Source organism: Sander vitreus, chromosome 5 (genome assembly GCF_031162955.1).
Source record: "Sander vitreus isolate 19-12246 chromosome 5, sanVit1, whole genome shotgun sequence".
Taxonomy (NCBI): Eukaryota; Metazoa; Chordata; class Actinopteri; order Perciformes; family Percidae; genus Sander; species Sander vitreus.
In genome coordinates this window covers 1,647,568-1,671,889 of record NC_135859.1, presented here as the reverse complement: position 1 = coordinate 1,671,889, position 24,322 = coordinate 1,647,568, and the positions used below count along the sequence as shown (strand labels likewise).

Here is a 24,322-nt window from a genome sequence, read left to right as displayed (position 1 = left end):
TTGTTGCGATTGTAATTGTTCTGTTTGCAAAAACCAATAAAAAAGATAATGAGAGTTACACAACTTATGTCAATGGACCGATCCAGGAAATATCCCTCTAATCATCTGAACTTTGTTCCGTCCTCCAGGAGTGTGTCTGAACTGTGAGGGCAACACCCAGGGCTCCAACTGTGAGGAGTGTAAGCCTGGTTTCTACCGCCTCGCTGGAAGTGCCCTGACCCAAGCCTGTGCACCATGTCCCTGCTCCAACTCCACCTCCACCACCACCTGTCACACCGGTCAGTGCTTGCTGCTCACAGCCACACGGCAGGCAATTAGTTTAGCGTCTTATGCTTGGTTTGTTGCAGTGAGTATGGCCTCACTGGTTTAAAACACACCATTAAGTCAGTGTTGGAGTGTTAATGGTTGGACTCATTTGAGCAGAAGAGGACCATAAAGTGATCTGATATTGGCGAATTGGCGTTTCTAGGATGGCGAAGGAATGTCCCGCCCTTATCCACCTCTGATTGGCTGGTACCCGATGCCTTCGTTTGTTGGATTAGTTAGGTTTAGGCATGAGGAAGGATATTGGTTAAAGTTCCGGTGAGAATACCAGAGTAAGCCAATCAGAGGCAGGGTAGGGCGGGATATGGCTTCGTAGGGCTGCCAGAGCTTCTGACCTGCGGGGAGAAACACAGCCTTCACCAGCACGCAGTGAGAGTTTACACACACCCAGCTGCAGACATTCACTCCCAGTAGGCTACTATGTCCACTTCCTGTGTGCTGAGCCTCAGCAAAAATGAGTGAGTGCAACTTGTTTAGCCATATTAAAGCAAAATCAAGATACCATGGCACTTCTAGCGAACGTTACCGTTGTTCGTGCCAGATTTAATAGTGCTACATTGATGTTACATTGACCAATGAAAACACCAACACACTTAACTTTTTAAATAGTTATCAGGCTTAGGCTACTTATCATTTTACTGTTTTTAACATGTTATAGATAAAATACACCACATACAGTACTAATATCCATGTTCATAGGCGCCGATACCGTGGGTGCTCCGGAGCTCGAGCACCCACGGAAAATACTGAGCACCCAGTGCCTGATTTAGCCAAGCTAATTCCAGAAACCTAAACTAGAGAGCTGTCAAGTCTGGGATTACCAGTGATCTTTCTTCTTCTTCCAGCTCCAGGCTGCTGCTGCTACCCTACTTACACAACACAGCCAGTGGTCTCTACTGGGTTGAGATCTGGGTTAAACTACAGTCACTGTCACATCCCTAAAATTTCATTTTCAACCTAACCATGAAGTGATGCACCTTGTTAACTTTAATGCTTGAGGGAAATGTGAGATGTTCGAGTCACACACGTCTCGTCTTCATATCAGAGACAAGGAAATTAATTTGGCGACGTACGTGTGTTACGTCAACCCGTTCTCACTCCCGCTTGGTCAGTGGCTCTGACCCCCAATTTCCACTGGATTCGGAACGGCGGTGCAGTCACTAGGTTTCCATTAAAGTCAATGTGTGTATTTCCACTGACTGCGGAACGTCTGCGTTCCGACTCCGTCCCAGCTCCGGCGGTCCACAGCCCTCCTGAGCAGATACGCAGAGCTTCTATTTTTGCCGGACGCAATTCAGCACACAGCAGATAGTGCGGGACAGGAAGTCGAGCACAGAAACAAAATAAACATCCAGTTAAATTTCAAAATAAAATCCACCGTGCTCACGGCGGATCATATTTTCCTGCACTACACCTTGAAAACACAGCTCAGAGTTGTTTCCCCTCTACTCCTCTGGATGGAAACTAACTGTTGTTGGTTTTGTGGTTCTATTCTACGTGAATTTGCGAGATATTGTGGGTTCTCGTGACTACAGCTGTCAGTCATGGCCGCAGCCGTGCCGCAACAAATCCGGACCTGGTGGGTATTGACGGACGGCGGAGCACGCAGCCGTTCCGCAGCGGAGCCGGTCCGCAGGCGTTCTGCATTCAGTGGAAATACGGAGTCAGAGTCACATACTGACGCAAAGTCTGGCACGTGGGACTGCTGTGATTGGTTGAAGTTGTGAGTCTCACCGAATTCACGGTGATTGGTTGAATTCGCGGGAATTGTTGCAATCGCTACATCATGAAATCCTGGAGGGACTGACTAATGGATGAATGACTGATTCATGTAAAACAAACCTTTTGTATACTGTTTTGCTAGTAGACAGGACACCAAAGAGTTACCAGGTAAGCACAGATGTAGGGTGATCAATCAAAAAGAGATTATCGCCACTTCCAAGACCTTAATTACAGAATGGCCAGGAGCCATGTTACGCAATGTTGTGCATGTCATCAGCCTTTCGTGGCTCAAACATCACACCATGACACATTGGCTTAGATCATGGCTTAGATCACAGCTTATCCACATCAAACAGCTTCTGAACCCTTTCTGCAAACTGCCAATTGAGATTTCCATTCAGCACTACATCAAGGCAATACTCAGTTATTCCCATTGTAGAGTCTTTTAACCAGACCTTCATTAGACCAATGCGGTGCGAGAAAGAGAGAACTTGTTCGGACGTGTGTTCTGGGCTTTCAATCAACCAATGTCCAATACACTAAATAACTTTGAGTGCGGTGACCCATTTATTAAATGATGGCATGCTCACCGCAGCACAGGTATATTTCAGTTTTGTCCATTTTCTTTAAGGTAAATTTCATTCTGCTTTCCAGTTAAACACTAATAAAACAATACCACTCACAAGCCACGCTGACACAATAAAAAGCTGTTTGCTTTCCCCTTACACACACACACACACACACACACACACACACACACACACACACACACACACACACACCCGCCCGTGTACCTCTGTTGATCACTGGTGGAATGTGACTAAGTAGCCTACATTTACTCCAGTACTGTACTTAAGTACAAATTTGAGGTACTTGTACTTCACTTGAGTCTTTTCTTTTCATGCCACTTTCTACTTCTACTCCGCTACACTACAGAGAAATACTGTACTTTTTACTCCACTGCTTTAATCTGGCAGTTTTAGTTACTAGTTATTTTACAAACTAAGATTTATGCACACAAAACACATGTAGTTTATAGAATACAAGGTTTTATTATAAATTAAACTACCCAACAATATGACGGCCTTCAAGTCCAGCTGAAATGATTAGACCATTAAACACTTAAGGCCCTGACACACCAAGCCGACCGTCGGCCGTAGTTGCGCGTTGGCATTGCTATTGCCAGATGACAATTTAGTTTGGCTAGTTTTCTGTAACCAGTGTATGATTAGGGCATGTTGGGTGGGTAAAATTAGCAAGCTAACATTAGCAAACGAGGCAACAGCCGGCCGTTCGGTCCCTCCGCTCCCACTGTAGGGAGACTTCTTTGCAGAGAGAAAGGATGACAGCTCGAGAGAGGCATTGTCCAGTTAACCATCTCCGCTGTCTTCCCGGCGAGGAGTGAAGCAGAGGGGCCGTAGGCTCTGTTCGGTTCTGCCGCTGCTCGAGCAAACGCTGTTTGTTGTGGGTATCAGACCAAAGGTATCCGGTTTCCCTTGTTGAATGATGAATAGATTACTGCCGTCTGCTGGTATGGGGAGTTATTTCCTCTCATGCTGGCGCAGAACGTACGTGGTACTCGGCTGTAGTCTCTGCGGTGTGTTCCAGTGCTAATTTTTGGCCCAGACAAGAGACGAGAGCTACGCCACAGGCGGCCGTCGTCGCCACTAGTCCCCGGCCGTCGGCTTGGTGTGTCAAGGCCTTCGGTTGATTGACAGAACTGTTTGGATCGTTTCTAGTTTCTAAAATGGGAGGATTTTTCTGCATTGAGTACTCTTACTTTTAATACTTTAAGTACATTCTCCTGATGATACTTACACTCCTTTACTTAAGTAACATTTTCACTGCAGGACTTTAACTTGTAACAGAGTATTTTCACAGTGTGGTTTTAGTACTTTTACTTAAGTAGTAAAGGATCTGAATACACCACTGCTGTTGATTACCTTTATGCATTTTCCACCCAGTGATCAAACACAAAACTGCATATATATTCATGTCACCAACTTGCTAATAAACAAAAAACAAAAAATAAAGTTACATCATGGCTCCAACACCTATTATGTCCTGTCATCTTGCCCATCCCCTTTCTGGACCAATCATCGACAGCGTTGCCATGTCCTGACTACCCCCCCATTGGCAGCAGCCCTGCATGGCAACACGCGGCTGTCAGGTTGTGTTTGCTCCTGCATGGAGTGGAGGTTGTGCAACGTGGGAGGGAGGGGAAGGGACACGAACCAGGCTGAGCTGAGCTGGGACAGCATTAGCACAGCTGGGCCATTTCAGCGCCAGTCAGGCAGCAACAGACTGGGGGGATGGGCAGCATCACGGTCTCTGTGTCGACAGAAACACCGTAGAGCTGCGCTACAGAGGAAATGATCAGAAATATGCTCAGGATCGTGTCCACAGAGAGCTGCTCTTGTGTTAATGTTATGTGTGTGGCTGTGGACGATGTTGTACACCAAACACATGAGCTGGAAAGAGAAGCAGCCTCCAAGGGGAGGTTGCCCTGGCAACAGTGACAAATAAGATGATGCCACAATGCTGTATCATGGCTTCACGCTGGAGGATAGGTGCTTTCTGAATGTGCAGATGAGGCCTGTTGCAGTAAATGAATAACCCTCTATACTGACACTGAATAACCCTCCATGCTGACACACAAAGAGGTGAAATGGAGCATTGCACCAGTTCAGAATGTGGGTCACACATATTAAATCATCCATGTATGATTTTATCTTTACCTAGTGGTACAGGCTGGCTCATTCAGTTTAGCCTGAGGTTCATCAAATCTATGTATTCATTTTGTTAATTTGTTTAATTTCAGTGTGTGTCAGATAGTGACTACGTGGCCAGCTAAGTGGAGGATGATGGTAAAGAAGCAGGTCAGGCCCTGTGGCCCATGCAGCGCAGAGCAGCTCATGTTTCCTGCTTGTTATATAACCCAGCAGGCCGGCTGCCTTTGAACCATCAGCAGAGGTTAAATCATGCTTATCAGGAGCAGCCTGCACAGTGCTGGAGTACCACACAGCCATGTGACCACACTAGATAGAGACCAACATCTAGGCCATTGGAAGGCAGTTAAATCATTCAACACTCTGGTGTGGTGAGGACTGGAGTCTCTGAAGAGCATCAGTTGGTCTACAAACTGCAGAGTAGGAGAGTTAACAGCAATTTGTTTTGGTATTTTTATACCAGTAAATACATATCAGAATAAGGTTATCCATCTTGGGGAAACTTTCCATAGCCAGAGTTCAGTCTGTTATGGTACATCCCTTCGCCCAATGCCCTACTGGCAATGCGCTGCGTCCTTGGTGAGCCCATACTGAGGCAGTCCTACCTTTTTTCCCAAGGGTGCACCCCAGGCAAGCTTCTTTCCCAGGCATGGATCCAGTAGGGGTTTCCCTAATCCAAGTGAGGTGCAGTGAGGTGGCTGTGTCTTGGTTTAACCTCATCATAAGGGCCTTCAAACGTCTAGCTGTTTGACTGGAAAACCATTTTCTTATAGGAGACCCTACCAGGGGCGAAACAACATCCATTCGCTAGCTTCTTTCTATTATGGGTTTCTTACAAACCTATTGCCCCAAAATAACTTGGATGCATGGATGTACGTTGTATGGAACCCATTCTCTGCAGGTAAAACTAATGGTTACTTCCATTGAATTTTGGGTGTTTTTATTCAATTTAATAGCATTTGAAAAAAAAAAGGTTTAAATGGTCTGATCATGTCAGCTGGACTTGTAGGCCGTTATATTGTTGGCTATTTTCATTTAGAATAAAACATCAGATTTTATAAACTACATGTGTTTTGTGTGCAGAAATCTTAATGTGTAAAGTAACTAGTAACTAAAGCTGTAACAGATGAATGTAGTGGAGTAAAAAAGTACAATATTTCTCTCTGAAATGTAGTGGAGTAGAAGTAGAAAGTGGCATGAAAAGAAAAGACTCAAGTAAAGTACTAGTACCTCAACATTTAGACTTAAGTACAGTACTTGAGTAAGTGTACTTAACAGTTAAATAAAAATGATGATGGATCATATGCAGTAACAACATGGTTTGCAGGTTGCCTGTGCAGTAAATCAGCCGCCTGGTTATCCTTTAAATGAACATTTCCACATACCTCGGGTTACTTATGTAATACAGAGTGAGCTAGAAGACGTTTTCCCTTGGGGACACGGTGCTGCTGATGGTTGTGTGTTTTAGTGTAGTTCCTGTTTGACATGCCAGGAGGTGTTGTGGCATCATATTACCAGTGACCGGAGGTTGCAGGAGAAAGCTGACCCTTAGAAGCACACGTGTGTTGCTGATGAAGAATGATGGTCCTCGTCAGGGACTGGGATCAATACAAACTCCATCTGAGCCTTTTAAAAGTCCACTTCACTTTTAGATCTTATTAATCGGTGATGTTCGGTGTTACTTATGGACAGGGTCGGGACAAGGGGTGGCAGCGGCCCCCGTGGTCCCCCCGCCCGCCCAATCCATTTGGCTAGAGTGCTGTCAATCTGACAATTGTGATTTCATCAGATCAGAGTACTGTCACTTGGCTGCCTGTTCTGCCAATCTTCCCAGCCCTTGTCACATGACCAATTAATGTTTCCATGACGACTATCTTTTAAATTCTGTTACCATGAATCTAGCACTGGAATAGTTTTTTTTTAAAAGTGGCAGATTGAGCCTATAGAAAATGTTTATTGTATTGGGATAAACAATTTGTTTAAAATGAAAACGAGTGAAGCTAATAATTACATTATGTAGTTCTATCCAATATTTCCCATATTTATAAGCAGATTTTCTATGCTGTATTCTGAGAAAATGTCCCTGGAATCGCCCCTGCTTATGGAACCTTACTGAGCCATGAGAACATATACTAGGTATTAGAAAAGTAGATATCATAAAGTATATTTTATATTCAGTATGCAGATTGATGACATATTAATAGGAAACCAGTATAAAGTAGGCTCTTTGTAAGGTGTTGTTCTGCCACAAGCATCCAGAACAGCTTTAATGATCCTTGTCATAAATTCTCCAAGTCTGGGAAATTCTACTGGAGGGATGAACAGCATTCTTCCAAAACATGTTCCCTCATTTGGTGTTTTCATGGTGGTGAGCGTGGGGAGCGCTGTCTGTCCAAAGTCTTTCGTTCAGTTAGGTTGAGATCTGGGGACTGTGATGTGATTCACATTGTGTGTGTGTGTGTGTGTGTGTGTGTGTGTGTGTGAGTGTGTGTGTGTGTGTGGGGGGGTTACTATAATCCTGGAAGAGACCACTCTCATCAAGATAGAAATCAGCTAAAGTTGATCAGAATAACTTTGTATTGATTTACAGTGACCCATTCCTCTAAGGGGACGTTTCTCCACTCATCTAATATATATATATATATATATATATATATATATATATATATATATATATATATATATATATATATATATATATATATATTTATAATATACTATTTAGGGTTTTCCTTTACTGGTACCCATCTTTATGTAATGTATACTCACTTTTCAAAAAACACATATGACCCACAGGGCAAACATAGGGAAGAAGACGGCCTTGTGTGGAGACTCGTAGAACATGGCTCCCTCCCAGATCAATATACTGTCATCTTGAGCCACCTAGTGGCGCAGTGGTAGCTGTTTCATTTGGGATTTCCTAATTGAAGAGAAGAGCATTTATGTTCGAAAACAAAATGCTTAAATTGAACATTTATACTACCTTTCTCACAATAGTAAATAATATAAATAATTTCACCAACTGTATAATTTGTAATATATAATCTGAGGTTAAGGGTAAGGTTTGAGAGGTGTATTACAGACAGACAGACAGACTAGATAGATTGATCAATAGATAGATACAGTAGATAGACAGACAGACAGACAGAGTAGATAGACAGACAGACAGACAGACAGAGTAGATAGATTGATCAATAGATAGATACAGTAGATAGACACACAGACAGACAGAGTAGATAGACAGACAGACAGACAGACAGACAGACAGAGTAGATAGACAGACAGACAGACAGAGTAGATAGACAGACAGACACACAGACAGACAGAGTAGATAGACAGACAGACACACAGACAGACTTTATTAATCCCAGACTGGGAAATGACTCTTTTACAGTAGCAAGTTACAGGGACACACACACATATCCACTCACACATACAGAACCTACAAGAAATAATAAATAATAAAATAAGATAACAAAAGATGAAAATGCCAGAACTGAAAAAAATATACTTAGAGGAATGAAAAGGATGTACAAGTGTAGAAGAAAATGTACAACCTACATACGTATATATACGACGGAGCATTAGGGCCACATCAAAGGAAAAAAAATGAGGAAGATATTTTATTTTTTTTATTTTGCATTTCGAGAATAATGTCGAAATGCCGAGATTAAAGTTGAAATGACGAGAATAAATTCAACTCCTTTATCACTTCATCACATCAGAGCGACTGTCAGCCATGCCAGCTGCCATGTAGGCAGCATCACAGATATGGGTTACATACATAGTGCCGCGCTCGCCTGAGCTCCACTCCTTCAGGATCAAACAAGTTGATCAATTGTCTTATTGTGTATTGTGATACAACATATCCTCTCTGTATTGCACGTAGGTGTAACCATGGATACCCTTGCATCTGTCCATTACAAGCTAGCTTCAGTTTGCAGGAATACGGCCACCTCTTCCAAGATTGTGTGGTTTCTCCTCCTGAAGAGACGCAATTTTCGGCACAATCTCTTCAAAGTCCTAATACTTCTCACCAGACTGTGTTTATGCGCTAAAAGAGAAAGAGTTCATGCACTTTGTAGAATACTATAGGTAAAGTTAGTAGTTCTCAAAAGTCCGACTTCATTCTTGAAATATCAACAAAATATTAAAAATGAAGTAAACTTTGTGCAAGTAGCATAATTGTGCAATATATATGGGGATACTCATAAATGTTGATGAATAATCTAGAAATGACAGGATCAATCAAGGAATTGTACAAATGTGTTACTTCACAGGAATATAGCGGAATATATTTTCTGATTTGTGTCTGCATTAAAAAAAAAGAAGCCTAGTCTGCTCTGTTTGGTCAGTGTTTCTGGGTTTTCCGCATCTGCGAAACAAAGCTGCAGGTCATGGTGGGGTTCTGGAGAGTTTTTTCAAGCCTAGAATTTCCGCCTCACTTGTTGCTACATCATTAGCAATGGCCAGTCGCTGATGTGTATCTTTGTCTATTCCTGCCAGATCCCAGTGGCTCCCCAGCGTGTGACCAGTGCCTCCCCCGGTACAGCGGCCCGCAATGTGACAAGTGTAGTGCCGGCTTCTACAAAGCATCTGGGGTTTGTGCTCCATGTGACTGCAGTGGGAACGCAGACCCTCAGGACCCCAGCCAGCTCTGTCACCCCGACACCGGCCACTGCCTCCGCTGCATCAACAACACCGCCGGGCCCCAGTGCCAGCTCTGCGCTCCGGGCTTCATAGGGGACGCCCGAGCACACAACTGCACCCGTCCAAGTAAGACCAAAGCACAACATACTGTTTGGTTAAACATGTACATTATACTAGGCATGGGCCGGTTACCGGTTTCAAGGTATACCGCGTTTTCCGTAATACCGTTCCTGCGGTATGATCCGACCCTGCAGCAAGCCATCTTATTAGCCATAATTATTCAAATCACCTGTATAGGTTTACCATACCAAGTGTGCATGAGTTTTGATACCAGTTACAAGTTTCACTTTAGATTTTAATAGCTATAGGTTAATTTTTACAAAAAATTTAAAAAAAAGAAAATAAATTGATTACACTTGACTTGAAGGTATCTACATAAGAGTGACATGACACTGTCATGAACGTGTCATAAACATTATAAACAAGTCATAAACGTTTGACATAACACTTCTTTTAGTAAGTGTCATTCGGTTTTTGTCATGACAAGTTATGGTTATGGTTAGAGTTAGGGTTCATGTGTCATGACTGTGTCATGTGTTCATGACAGTGTCATGTCACTCTTATGTAGATACCTTCAAGTAAAGTGTTACCAAGAAATTTAAGTTGCTATCATTAAAATATTTTAATACAATTGTAATAAAATCCAAAATAATGCTTTTTTAGGAACAGGCATTTCCCCTTTCTACAATTTGCTTAATAACATACAGATTTCATATATAATGAATATGTCAATGTCAGTGATGACGCAAAATGACGATTATTAATAGGTGTCTAAAATCTCAATGTACTGCTCACTATAGAGCCCTGTATTGACTGTCTATTATATAGGCAGTAGTGAATTTATGGTTTGGGATCACTTAGTTTGAGAGAGGAAAGTTGGACAGTATTTCACATCTTACTGTTTACAGCTGTACATCTTCTTCATGATAGACATACTCACTGAAAATCATTACTTAAAAGCTTTTAATTGTAAAAAAATAAATAAAAACATTAAGAATGTCTTTTTGCCACAAGGTGTCACTAGTTATTTTGGTTATACATCAACTAGTCTATATCCTCGACGTTCCACTTGTGGGATTGCTCCGGTGCCACAGGAAATTCCTCCGGATGATGTCTTTTAGCTGATGTCCGTCTCCTTCCTCTTTCTCTGTGTTGGCGTTCTAACCTCTGGTGGATTTGTGAGGACTATGGTTAACTGCTCCTCAGATCTCTGCAGGGTAAATCCAGACAGCTAGCTAGACTATCTGTCCAATCGGAGTTTTCTCTCACACGTCTATTTTGCAGCGGCTCCGTGCAAAGCTTAGCACCTCCTAAGATGATTGTGATTGGTTTAAAAAAATGCCAATAAACCAGAGGACGTTTTTATCCCATCCCAGAATGCTGTGTGGACTCGCCAGACCCTCCTCCGCAGCGCTGTGGACGAAGGTCTGGCAATGCGAGACTGCACATCAACAACCTGGCGTCTAAACCAGAACACTTTTACTTCTTCTGTAGTCTTGCATTAAAAACTAGAAAATATCCCATTTAAAGTACATTTACAACACATACAAAATGTGTGGTTAATTTGCGATTAATTGCGAGTTAACTATGAACAATCATGCGATTAATCACGATTAAATATTTTAATCGACTGAGAGCCCTACTTTAAACCAATCCCAACCGGCTCAGGCGGTGCTAAGCCCCGGATGCAGCGACAATGCCCTTGCAAAATAGATAGTGGCGATAGCAGAAGGGGAAGATGATGCCAGATGTGCCAGATGTCAGGCCTGATACCCCAGACTGTACATCTGCTACTATTTGTTCAGTAATTAAAGACCTTCGTTACATTGGCCTATAAGGGTTGTGATTAGGCATGGGCCGTTCACCGGTTTCAAGGTATACCGTGGTTTGAAAAAGTCACAGTTTCAAAACCACTACAAGTTTTTTATCTCTGTCTAAGGACAAAAAGTGCAGTTTAGAAAAATGTTTGCAGTGTGTTGTTTTTTTACCCAGACATTTCAAAATAATACATTTTAAGCTTAGGAAAAACAAAGTCTGGAGTGCTCAGCAGTTCAAAACAAATGATGGTGCTCTTTGAAAAAGTAACAAAAACTAGTCCGAGGCACTCTTCTTGTAACGCCTTATTTAGATTGGCTATTTCATATCGAAATCTAACATTAAAAATGGAACTGGGCGGCAACCCACCTGTATCGGCACAAAGCAGACTTCTATTTTTTTTCTAATACATTGGGGATTTATTTTTTTGGGGCATTTTTCGGCCTTTATTTTTGACAGGACAGATGAAGACATGAAATGGGAGAGAGAGGGGGAATGACATGCAGCAAAGGGCCGCAGGTCGTTGTCAAACGGGCCGGGCCGTAGAGGAGTAAACCTCTATATGTGTGCTCCTGCTCTACCAACTGAGCTATCCGGGCGCCCTAATACATTTTAAAGCTGTAACTGCATACCGTGAAACCGTGATATTTTTACTGAAGGTTTTCATACCGCTAGGAACTCATACCGGCCCATGCGTAGTTCTGAATTCAACAAAGTTCTGAAATAAAATCTTTGAATGTTCACTAATTTTTTCAATGCTTCCTCTCCTCAGCAACCCGGCTTTTTCCCATACCAGCAGATACAACCACGACAAAGGCCCCCGCATCGAGCACATCTTACCCCTCCACGACCACCACCACCACCAGCACCACTTTGACCTCCGCCACGGCTTCCACGTCCGGCGGCAACACGAGCACGGCGCTCAGCACCGCCGCCACCACCCAGGCGTTGTTGACCAGCCTGCGCAGCCCCACCGACAACACCACCGCGGCGCTGACCGAAGTGTCCTGGACGCAGTTCAACATCATCATCCTGGCCGTCATCATCCTGGTGGTGCTGCTGCTGCTGGGCTTCGTCGGAGGCGTGTACACCTACCGGGAGTACCAGAACCGCAAGCTCAACGCGCCCTTCTGGACCATTGAACTGAAAGAGGACAACATCAGCTTCAGCAGCTACCACGACAGCATCCCCAACGCTGACGTGTCAGGCTTGCTGGAGGACGAGGCCAACGAGGTGGCGCCCAACGGCCAGCTGGCACTCACCACGCAGGGCAACTGCTACAAGGCTTAGCGCTCCACCCATGCCCAAATTGGACACCTAGATTTACAGATGACATAAAGCTGCTGGAAGAAAGAAAAAAACCCAAATCCAAAGCTCCTTCATGTATGACTGCTTGTTGTTACCCCTGCTGGTCTGAGATCGAGCAGATGTGATCAAAGATATGGAAAGAGAGATGCACTTGAAACGTTTTCCCCTTTTTGATATGATTTTGTGTGGAATGGGCGAATCAGTGAAAGGTCCAAAGAAAAAAAGTAGTAAAGTTGGAGTTGTGCCTGCAGAGGGCACTGTTGTGCAGATTAGTTAGGCAATTGGCACGGCGTAAGACAGGTGCAGAGCATCCAACGGTTTGCTGATCAATGATCCTGACTGGTTAGAGGACTTCCAGCCTAGCATTTCAGATATTTTTTAAATGCACTTCTGACTGTTTAAGTTATAACTGGATCACTTGGACAGTGATCTTAAACTGAGACAATGATTGTTATTTAAGGAATTCAGTTCTTATTTATTGGTTGACTTTTCATTTTGGGGAGAAATGCTGCACAAGTATGGTGTGTTTATTCATGGTGTTTTATCTTATGTGCTGTCGAATGGTAATTTGAATCAGCCGATTTGTTTTCATGTATAGTTTGTGTGTTTTTGGAGTGAATCATAAGGGAAGGTGAAGGGCGCTGGCACAAGGATTTTAATGACCTCATCTTTTGTTTATAGCTTCCTGTCTTTTGTCAAAGCGTGCCAGCTCACCTAAAGTATCTACGAGGAGTGTTTTCTTTTGAAGACTACCAACAACCATTTATAAACTCTCACCACTTGGCACTACTGCGGGGTAGTGACTCATACTGGCTTCGCATAAACCCTCATAATCTACCTTGAAAACTAATCAGATTTTTGCTGCTGATGGATTCTGTGATGCAGTCTCAGATGATAAGAGCGTTTGTAACATAAATCCTATTCTAGTATTACAACTGTTTTTATTGAGTGAAACTAGTCTGCACACAGTCAAAACGTCCTCAGCCTACTGGTCTTTGTTATCACTGACAATCAAGTTGCATCAGCTAAAACGGCGAGTTGCTTTACAATTGATGTACTTCAAAGCTTCACACCTGATCCCCGACACGGATCCCATGTTTTGTGTTGTTTAGGCTACCATTGGTTGGGTGCACTTCATTTTACCACGGTGAATGAGTAAAGCTAATTATGGAACTAACTCCTCAGGTACTGGCTCTTTCCCTAATGTGATCACTGTAAATATAATTATTGTACAGATGAATGTGAATAGTAGCACTATTATTGTACAGGTAGAATACTGTGTGTACACTGTCACTCAACAAGCTCCCAGCCTTTCACTCTTCAGGGTGTGATGTTGCAGTCAGCCCACAGCTTTTTGTATTTTTATTTCTTATTCTCAGTGGACTTTGCCATATACGCATCTGCGGGACTAAAATGCACCACCCGGAACTCAAAACAGAATACAATTATGTAAATAATACCCCAAAATCAGAGCTCAACTCTCAAATAAAAAATGGGTTTAACTGTTGTCTTTGTTTTTCTCACATAAATCACTGCCACGTTGTATAAATCCTCTGCAGAGACATTTGAAGACATAAAACAATACTCTGCTTGGAGTCTGATAACAAGATTTGCATTTGCTGCTTCAAGTTGACCGTTGCAACCCCCTGGCTATCACTCGCTCGCCATATTTTCCTGATGCTAACCTCACTTTTTCCTCAGATATCCTGCCTTTCACCTAACTGCAGTCTGCTTCATCCACCAATTGAAACCTGCCTATCCACAAACACACACTGTTTGCTGTTGTTGGCATGTTAAACTGCTGACAGGAAGGCACTCTCTGTTTCCAAAGTAGTCTGAATTATCTGGCCACTTGGCAACTAATACAACGTGTAATACCTGCTTATTTTACAGTTTTTTTGCGTCTTGCCAAGAAGTCGTGAATTTGAGATTGATAGGTGTTATATAAGTGGATACTTTTTCTCTACATAATGCAAATTGAAAACCTAGAAATGAGAATCCATTAATGCATTTTAATTACAATATATTAAACAAATTATCATTCATAAAGGTCCTGACTCCAAGGTCGGTTTAATTGATTGTGATTAATGTAGCTAACATGGCCTTTTTTCAGGTATGAAGCCAATGTAGTACTAGTGTGAGTTATATTTTTACACGATAATGTTTGTAAAATACTGCTACAATGCATGTATTATGACGATGCTCATGTGGCTGTCATTGTGGTTTGGATTGCGTTACCTTGAAGTTAAATTGACATTAGTCTAATGCATTTTTAATTAAAGGTATAATATGTAGTAAGTATCACTTACAGTTTGTAGACACACAACATTGAATCGGGATCAAATAATTATTTGACTCTTGCAATTCACTACCGTACATATTCTCATATTCTCTATGACAGCGGGCTGCACAACCTGCACCATCTTATTAGCTGGGGCCCAAAGGCTCTTTGTTGATACCCATAAGAAATGTCGCTTTCCAGCAGGATGCCGGGAGCTGTGGTGTCCTTTCGCAGAGACTTGGCTAGGTCCTGGTCCTGGAGGGCCGGTGCGACTCAACCGGCCACACTGCTTTATGGTGAATGATGATGAATCATGCACAAGTTAAAGGAGCTAATGGGATTACATTACATTGGAATCATATTTCATGTTACAAAATGTATTGATTGATTGATTGATTAACATCCCACACAGCAAAATAAGAATAGAGAAAAAAAGGCAGAGGGCAGGGTCTATGCAGATCCAGACACAACCACACACTTAATCAGAAAAGGGTTTATTGCCACAATAAGTTACACTTATGTGGAATTTGCCTTGGTGAATGGTGCATACATAAACAAACATATTGAACATTAATATAAAATAAAAACTAAATATAGAAACAAATATAGGCTATACTGACATATACTATAACTGTTGCATGGGGAGGAGCGGGACTTTTTTGTAACAATAAAGGGATATAGCCTATTAAGGTTATGTGGTGAATATGGGACAGTAAAACTTCTCCCATAAAGTCCTGTGATGGGTGTGCATCTGCAGTCCGAGCCAAACTATTCACAACAATCTCGAGTGGGAGTATGGGAACTATTGTTTACAATATCCTGTCTCACGCTGAAGATTAAAAAAATATTCTCTCCGGAAAACTAATCACAGAAAGAGGAAGTTCGTTACTGAAACTCTGTGAAACTGGCTCCTTAGCAATGCAGTGGGTTTTAACGTGGGCGAGAGCACGCTGATATATGGAGATGTTGGACGGGAACCGGCGGATGATCCGCGAATGGGAAACAGGCTGCATGGAGGACAAGGGCTGCTGCTGCTGCTGCTGTTGCGGAGTAGGAGAAGGAGAGGCAGGATTACATCGGCAAAACACTTTATATCATCTTCTCCGCCAGCAAGAAACACGACTACGGCGAATGGCCCAGTTTTTAGCCGTGGCGCTCCTGCTACTGGTTGCACTAGTTGTGGCTTTGCTCACCACGGTTGCGCTGGGAGGGCGATGTCATCACCAGTCAGCGGACAGCCACAGCCAGGTAACCTTTATATACCGGGATGGTCCGTAGTCCTTCAGCTGACAGACGCCAATGGGTGACATAACGTTAGGCTATTGTCGTTTTGAAATTGCTTACAGTCGGTGCCGTCCAATAATGAAGGTCTAGCGTTGGTTTCTTAAACGCTACTGGTCGATAGTCTTTAAATGTGCTGCTCTAACGTCAAATGAAAAATGGTATATTTTACGGTTCTATATTCGGTTACACTTTACTTGAAGGTATCTACATAAGAGTGACATGACACTGTCATGAACGTGTCATAAACATTATAAACAAGTCATAAACGTTAGATGACATAACGCTTCTTTTAGTAATTGTCATTCGGTTTTTGTCATGACAAGTTATGGTTATGGTTATGGTTAGAGTTAGGGTTAGGGTGTCACTCTTATGTAGATACCTTCAAGTACAGTGTAACCAAACTTTCTAAATAGCCTCGCGTTAGGTTTTCCTGTTGCAGTGTTTGCTATTTAAGTTATTTAAGTTGGCGTTGCAACGGAAGTCCATTGAAATGATTTGATTCACGCATGTACAGGTGTTGTCGTTGCTGTGCTTGTGTTTGCTCAACAACAAAGACATAAAATGCAGCTAGAACAAGAAATACCTTATCATTTTTTCCTTGCAAACGACATGCTCTAGTGTTTGTTTTTTAGGGATTGTTATTTACAAAAATGTAGCCTCAAAGGCAACTTTTTTTTATCATCATTATATATTACGGAGATATTACTAGAAGGACCGTCCTTGCAATTTGATTTTTTTTAATGATTTAATTTTAAATGTATCTCGATCACTAGTTAATTATTTCGTTATCTCGAGAAAACAAAATACAGTTTCCTCATATTTTTTTTTATCAGAGCTCGGCCCAGATCCGGGCTTTGAAGCCAATTTGGCAGATGCTAGGAAGAGCGCCATGTCTTAAAGCCACCATGGGATTAACAGATAAGGGTGGAACTACACCCTCTGGCCCAGAAAGACTTTTCCCATAGACTTTGCATGGTGAAAGAAACTTCTATATTTCAGCGGATACATTTTTTTGGGGTACATCAACTTACCAGCCTGAACACTTAAAGGGTCCTTGTTTAAAAAGTCACATTTGTAACATTTTTAACATTTACTAGTATCCAAATCCAGAGTTATTAAACTACTTACTGTTTATTATAACGAATGTTGCTAAGACTGTGTTTTTTTCCTTACAGCTGATGAAGCAACGTGACAGCCCAGCAGGTAAATATCTTGTTCTAATGAGATTAAAAGCTATGGTGAATACTGGCCAGGATAGATACAATGGGCTTGTAAAAGCAATCATACATCAATGTGTTGAACCACACTTTAAATCTTTGTTCTAGTGGTCAGCGCCGGACAGCAGCAACAGAAAGACTTCGAGAATCCAAGTGCCATGCTAACAGGTAAAACAGCCAGAGCTGCCAGGACTAGGACTTTACTGTACTTTCCTAAAAGGGCACTAATAGCCTCTTCCCGACAAAGTAGTTGCAGGAACGTAGTTATAGGAACAGTCCACTTCTAAACAGTTCTACTATCTACTCTCCCCCAAAACCGTTTTTTCCATTTGCAGTCACACTGGCCAAGTGGCCATAGGAACTGACCTTTTGTTATTATAACACAGCCATCTAACCGCCACTATGCGGAAAAGAGAAAAGACCCTTCCCTGATTAGGAGCTGAAAGAGTTCCAGGAACTGTGGTCAGAGGAACTTAATAATCCCCAAATTGGTCCAGTCGGGACACGAGAAAAAAAAGGGTTCTAGGACCGTTATGTTCTAGGAACTGCAAAAATCCCTGCGGTCGGAAAGCGGCTAAGGTTTGTTTCTCCACTGGGGTTGCACAGGATGAAAATGTACATGCTTATTTTGACCTCAATGCTTTTTAGAATAAGAAAAAGAAGTAAGGTTGTGCAGTAAACACATCAGCAACCAGTTACAACACAACATAGATTGTAATAGTCTTTATACAGTATAACAATATATTTATATATATTAGGGCTGTCAATCGATTAAACTCTGTGATTAATTAATCAAAATTAATCGCATACATAATGTTTGCCCGGTGCCTTAACCGATACTTTTTAAGTAAAAAAAAAGGGGGAAAAAAGAAGGGTAGGCTACTAAACAACAGTCTGCAACATTAAAAGAACGGCTTGTTTATTGCTAAGGCCATATGGTCAAAATTAAATGATTTAATAATAATGTATAACAATAACTTATTTCACTAGTAAATTGCTGTTGAATGAGAAAAACAACCACTAGATTGGAAAAGGGCCTTTAACAACAACTTTGAATGCACCACGAAGCTGTAGTTTACCAGTTTCATTGCCGTCTGTGTTGTTTCTCCGACAGCAGCTGCAGATTGTTACATCCCGGTGTTGAATCCTCTACAGTAAAACACAGTCACACTTTACACCGTTTAGCGTTAGCTGTCAGCATTTAACCCTGTTTAATCCAGCTACTAGCTAGCGGTAGACTAACGTTAGCTGCTGTTGAGTATAGTGTTAACTAGCTAGCGGTAGGCTAACGTTAGCTGCTGTCGAGTATAGTGTTAACTAGCTAGTGGTAGGCTAACGTTAGCTGCTGTCGAGTATAGTGTTAACTAGCTAGTGGTAGGCTAACGTTAGCTGCTGTCGAGTATAGTGTTAACTAGCTAGTGGTAGGCTAACATTAGCTGCTGTCGAGTATAGTGTTAACTAGCTAGTGGTAGGCTAACGTTAGCTGCTGTTGAGTATAGTGTTAACTAGCGTCACATGCAGCGGTGTTTGTGTTTCCTGTAACGTCTGTTTCGGAGCAGCAGAGAGAATATATATATATATATATATAAATATAAATAAAAAGTCTTACCAATAATCACTTATATAATTACAATTTGGCATATCTAAACAAAATCCTTAACTACCAGTCGACAGCCATACCCTTTAAGACCTTAGCTAATGTTAGGAATTAATTGCGGTTAAACAAAGAAACTGCCATTATTTAATTTTTTTTTTTTTTTACAATAATACAATTATGTAATAGTTATTATACAGGCCTATATGAACCTAGACAATATAATACTGTATTTTGGACTTTATAATGATACTATAGAGACTGTGTTAGTTTGTCTCTCCTCTCAGTAGTACTTTTTGCTTTGCCTCAAAAGCACACCTGATGAGTGGGCTCCAATGGTAGAACTGGAGAAACAAAAGTGGGAGCACTTTTAGGGTTGCAGCCAACAATACTTGTTCCATTTAGGAACTCAGAAGCTGGAGCTGATGATGTCATAGCCAAGTTGAATGCGTTCCAGTTACAAGTCTGATTTCTTATTGTTTTCATTAGCTCTAGCCAGGTTAGCCATTGTTAGCAATCAATCAATGCCAGTTTATAACAACGCATTACGCTGTTTGTTTTCACAAAAAACAGTGTAACATGTCCACAGATAGAAGATGGACAGGACTGTGTGTAAGACTTTTAGTGAGACACAAATAAGACAGAAGTGCTTATAACTGTATGTTACTACAGCTCTCACCACTGTTGGTGCACGGGGCAGCCATGTTGGATTTTAAGCTCGGGGTACTCTGTGGTTACCCGAGTTCCGAGATCGGAAATCCGAGGTCAGGGGGCGAGTTTTCTGCCTGTGCTTTAGCATGTTCACAGTTTTACTTAAAGCAACACCAAAGATTCTTTTGTACCTTAAAATAATGTTTCCAAAATCGTTTCAGTGGTTCATCAACTGATAACAGGGTGAACAGCACTTCTGCATTTGCTTTGCGGCCCTCTATTGGCTATAACCGGCCGCACTATGTAAGTTTACCAGATCGGGTAGCGGATCTGTAGTTTGAATGAGACATAATGGACACAATTCCACTTCCAACCTGTAGGGGGACCGAAGAGGAAAAGTGCTTTGGTGTTGCTTTAAATATGTGACACGTTTCATGATACGATACAGAAACCGTAACAGTCATAACCCTAACTTTCAACTTTCTGTTCTTCTTAGCTCCTAGAGGCAACAACCTTGATGGGAAATATCTTAAATGGGAGAGTATCAATGGAAATGCCTTTTGTCATGGAGGTTTCAACTGCTCCAGTACGAACCTTGTAGTGCCCAGGAAGGGCCTCTACAGCGTCTTCCTGCAGATCACCTATGAGGGCGACTTCTCGTGTCCCAGTGATGAGGAGCTGAGACTCACCAATGAGGTGTTCGTTATCTCGGATAATTACAATATGGATGTGTCTCTCCTGTCATCAGTCAACACAGTGAATTGCAGCATGGATCGGTGGATTAAATCCACCTATACGGGCGGCTTGTTCTTCCTGGAGGCTAACAGCAGACTACGAGTGACATCATCAAAACATGACCTTATTAGTAAAAAAGAATCGCAGGTGTTCTTCGGTGCTGTGATGCTGCCTTCGTAACCTGGTCAGACAGTTAGAACCTCCTCAATCTGATCTTGAAGTTATTTGCAACTTCAACTCTATGGAAACTAAAGAGAAGATACCAGTGCAGTTTTACAGTTTTCATTTACTACTAGTGCATTGCCTATTGAAAACATGCCTGTTCGGAACGGGCCCATTTCCTGGCCTCTGGTATTACTGCTTGCAGTTTTCTCGAAAACCATTTATTCGAACAACCCAGGGACGTGCACAGGCATTTGGAGAGGCTATTGCTCTAACCTGGAGAAAAAAAGACTACGATTCATTTCACTAATGATGGGCTTATGCTATTGATGCAACAGCAAAAAAGAAAAGAAAATAAAGAAAAGTTTATTTCAGGCTCTTTTACCAGAGGAGCAGCTGAGCCAATCAGGGCAAATGGGCTGTTGCCCGGGCAACAATAGCCCATACCTGTGCACGTCCCTGAAACAACCTCATACTCTATATACGCATGATTTGCTAACAGCTAGCTATTTGGGACAAGGCTATTTCCATGGAATTCACTAATGCTTGAAATGTTTGAGTTTGCTACAATGTATCATCTCCGGTCTCTCTTCCTTCATCTGTTCTTGAATGTACTGTAGTGAGTGACGGAGGGCAAGCTGTACCCAGCCGTTTGGCGGGGTAACAGTTAATAGGGGTCCACGCTCAATACACTACACAGTTTGTATGCACTACCAATCCCTATGTCCCGTAGATCTTAAAGTGCTCATGTTATGCTCATTTTCAGGTTCATAATTGTATTTAGGTTATATCAGAATAGGTTTATGTGGTTTAATTTTCAGAAAACACCATATTTTTGTTGTACTGCACATTGCTGCAGCTCCTCTTTTCACCCTGTGTGTTGAGCTCTCTGTTTTAGCTACAGAGTGAGACCTCTCACTTCTGTTCCATCTTTGTTGGGAGTCGCACATGCTCAGTACCTAGGTAAGGACTACTAGCCAGTCAGAAGCAGAGTATGAGGGCCCTGACAGCACCTAGGTAAGGACTACTAGCCAGTCAGAAGCAGAGTATGAGGGCGTGCCCTGACAGTACCTAGGTAAGGACTACTAGCCAGTCAGAAGCAGAGTATGAGGGCCCTGACAGCACCTAGGTAAGGACTACTAGCCAGTCAGAAGCAGAGTATGAGGGCGTGCCCTGACAGTATCTAGGCGAGCATTATAACGTGTGTTATAAAGTGACCACGTTTGTCTCTGAAGTAACTAAGATTAATATTGATTCGCTGTTCAAAAGAGCAGGTAATTTGTTTTTTACATCCCTTACATTTGTAACTTTACAGCTTTTTGGCAGAATAGGCGATGTCAACTATATTCAATATATCCTATAACTTATTTGATATGCTTGAAATAAAAAATAAGCATTTTGTCACAATTTTCAGTGCAAGTTGATTAATTCATCACCAGAAAAATGAATCAAAATGTTTGAAAAAAGTTGTTAATAAATTGAGGAAAAAATCTTTCCAGTAGGTGAGGGTTTTCTCTGTTTTACATTATTGAATATCTTTATGAATTAGACTGTTGGTCAGACAAAGTAAGCAATTTGAAGATTCCAACTTAGGCTTTGATAAAAGTATTTTCTGACATTTTACTAACTAAAAATGAGCTCTTGGCCAGACGGACTTGCAGAGCAAATCTCAAATTTGCCAGAAGTTGGTCAGGGTTTTCCCAGACTAACCATAGTTTACCTTTAGACTGAATGTACAGTAGCAAGCATAACTGTGTTATTGTAGGAATGATTCCAGGTAACACTGAGTAAGCTAGGTCATTAAAACATGTTGCTTTTGGCCTGTGTACAATGCCAATATGTAAGCAGACCTGAGCCCAAAATGTTGTCAGACTTATAGGTGCCCTTAGCAGCAGCTGATATCTCGAGTATCCAGCCGCTGTGCAAGGTAATACCTTGGTAGCCCTTGCATGTGTTTTTTAATTAGGTCCCATTTTTTAATAGCTGTTACTAAAAAAAGGTAAAAAGTAGGTCAGTCTGTTAAACCCTTTGGAGTAAATAACAGTAATTTCAATTTGATATATCAATTGGAAAAACAAAAAGTTACCAACAGACAGAAGCTTTCACAATTTGACTCTATTGGCAAGCATCTTCCTTAAACATAGAGCCAAGAACATAAGAGATTAAATGACGAGATTGCACTGGTATTTAACATCCAAGGACGATTGGCTCAGACACTCAGCACTGAGTTACCGGCAAACACATAAACCCAGCCCACGCAATGCTGTGAAATAGATTAAAGTTCATGCAATGTGTGAATACTTGTACCTGTAGGTAATGAATCAGAGAGACACATAACTGGCTGCACGTGTAACTCAAGGTGCTTGAGGAATGTTGGGATAGTCTGCTGTTGATAAGGTGATGAAATACAAAGGGATCATTATACGCCTGCTGTATTTGTGTTTTGATGATTTTGACTTTTCTTACCAGCTGTAAGCTGATAAAAACATATGGAAAGGGGGTTCTCTTTGTTATTTTTTACATGCAAGGTTCTGTTATACAAGTATGCTTACATAGGCCTATTAACCAAGGTTAAAGATGTGTTTTTAATTTATTATATAGTCCATTAATTGCGTCGCATTAAAAAGAACAAACTATTGCCTTCTGACAGTGTGGAGTAAAAATGTGTGGGTTATTTTTGGCCGAACTCCTGAGACATATCCCAAATGTTTCTCTCTTATAATGAATGAATAAAGGAGTGTATATCTAACTGCCAATGAGTGAAGATGATTTTGTTTCCAAAAATAAAAGTTTCAGAGCTAAATGGAAAGAGAAGCATGAGTCAGAAAGACAGGAAACAAATGTCTTCTCAATTTTCATTTTCATTCATCGTTTATTTTCTCTTGTCTGAACAAAGCCATTCTTGGTTCACAGGGAAAATGTATTGTTTAGTAGCCCCTGCTGTAAGATAACTGTTGTTATTATAATCTGTATATCTGTCACTGTGGGTCACCAACCTGGTTACAGCTATACATTTTTGATGTTATTCATTTCGAAGAAAGAATATTCATGTAACATCGATAAGAAATGTCTTTTTTTCTCCAGACAACAAGTAGTAAGTGCAAGTACATTAGCTTTAAATAAGCAAAACAACAAAGAGCCATAGGAAAGCTTTAAGAATATTTATATAACTACTCACAAAAAGTCAGGGATATTCGGCTTTCGGGTGAAATTTCAGGATGAACCTAAAATCCACTATAACCTTTACAGGTGAACTTAATGTGACCGTCTCTAAACTTTTAAATGTCCAACAGTTCAATGTTTCAGTACTTTCTGCACAACTTGCTGTTCTCTAACAAGGAGCTTAACGGCAAAATTCACAACAGGTGTTTGATCCATGAATCGACCAATACATTTCCTGGTTCAATTAGAATTGGTATTTAAACAGTCCTCCTCATCATGCTGTTCACATTTTGACATCATGACATTATGAAACAGGCTGTTCTCAGACAGAAGTGGCCACGAGCTTAGAGTGTCACAGAGTGTCATCAGCAGATTGCAACAGAGATACAGAGAGACTGGAAGAGTCACAGAAAGGCATAGAAGTGGACGCCCATTGGCCACATCCCACACTGATGACCGCTTCATTGTGAACAGTGCCCTGCGGAACCGGATGATGAATGCCACTCAACTCCAGGCACATTTAATGGAGGTAAGAGGCACCCAAGTGTCACATCAGACCATTCGAAACTGTTTACATCAGCGTGGTCTGCATGCTAGACAACCTGCAAGGCTACCTGACCACACCACC

At 41.6% G+C, this 24,322-nt stretch overlaps 2 protein-coding genes across 2 annotated transcripts in view; both read left to right on the top strand.

The window, feature by feature from the left end:
- The window catches only part of LOC144517827 (multiple epidermal growth factor-like domains protein 9), a 49,745-nt gene extending 35,630 nt beyond the window's left edge, over positions 1 to 14,115 (top strand). Inside the window, exons 4-6 of the mRNA XM_078250002.1 lie at positions 129 to 278; positions 9,282 to 9,551; positions 12,073 to 14,115. Of these exons, the coding sequence (XP_078106128.1) occupies positions 129 to 278; positions 9,282 to 9,551; positions 12,073 to 12,590 (938 nt within the window). The 3' untranslated portion in view covers positions 12,591 to 14,115. The remainder of the gene's footprint in view (positions 1 to 128; positions 279 to 9,281; positions 9,552 to 12,072) is intronic.
- Positions 14,116 to 15,653: 1,538 nt separating this feature from the next.
- LOC144517826 (lymphotoxin-alpha-like) lies at positions 15,654 to 23,281 on the top strand. Its single transcript, XM_078250001.1, has 4 exons — positions 15,654 to 16,137; positions 17,349 to 17,376; positions 17,499 to 17,558; positions 20,132 to 23,281. The coding sequence occupies exons 1-4, from the start codon at positions 15,847 to 15,849 to the stop codon at positions 20,548 to 20,550; spliced, it is 798 nt and encodes a 265-aa protein (XP_078106127.1). The 5' UTR covers positions 15,654 to 15,846; the 3' UTR covers positions 20,551 to 23,281.
- The last annotated feature ends 1,041 nt before the right edge of the window (positions 23,282 to 24,322 follow it).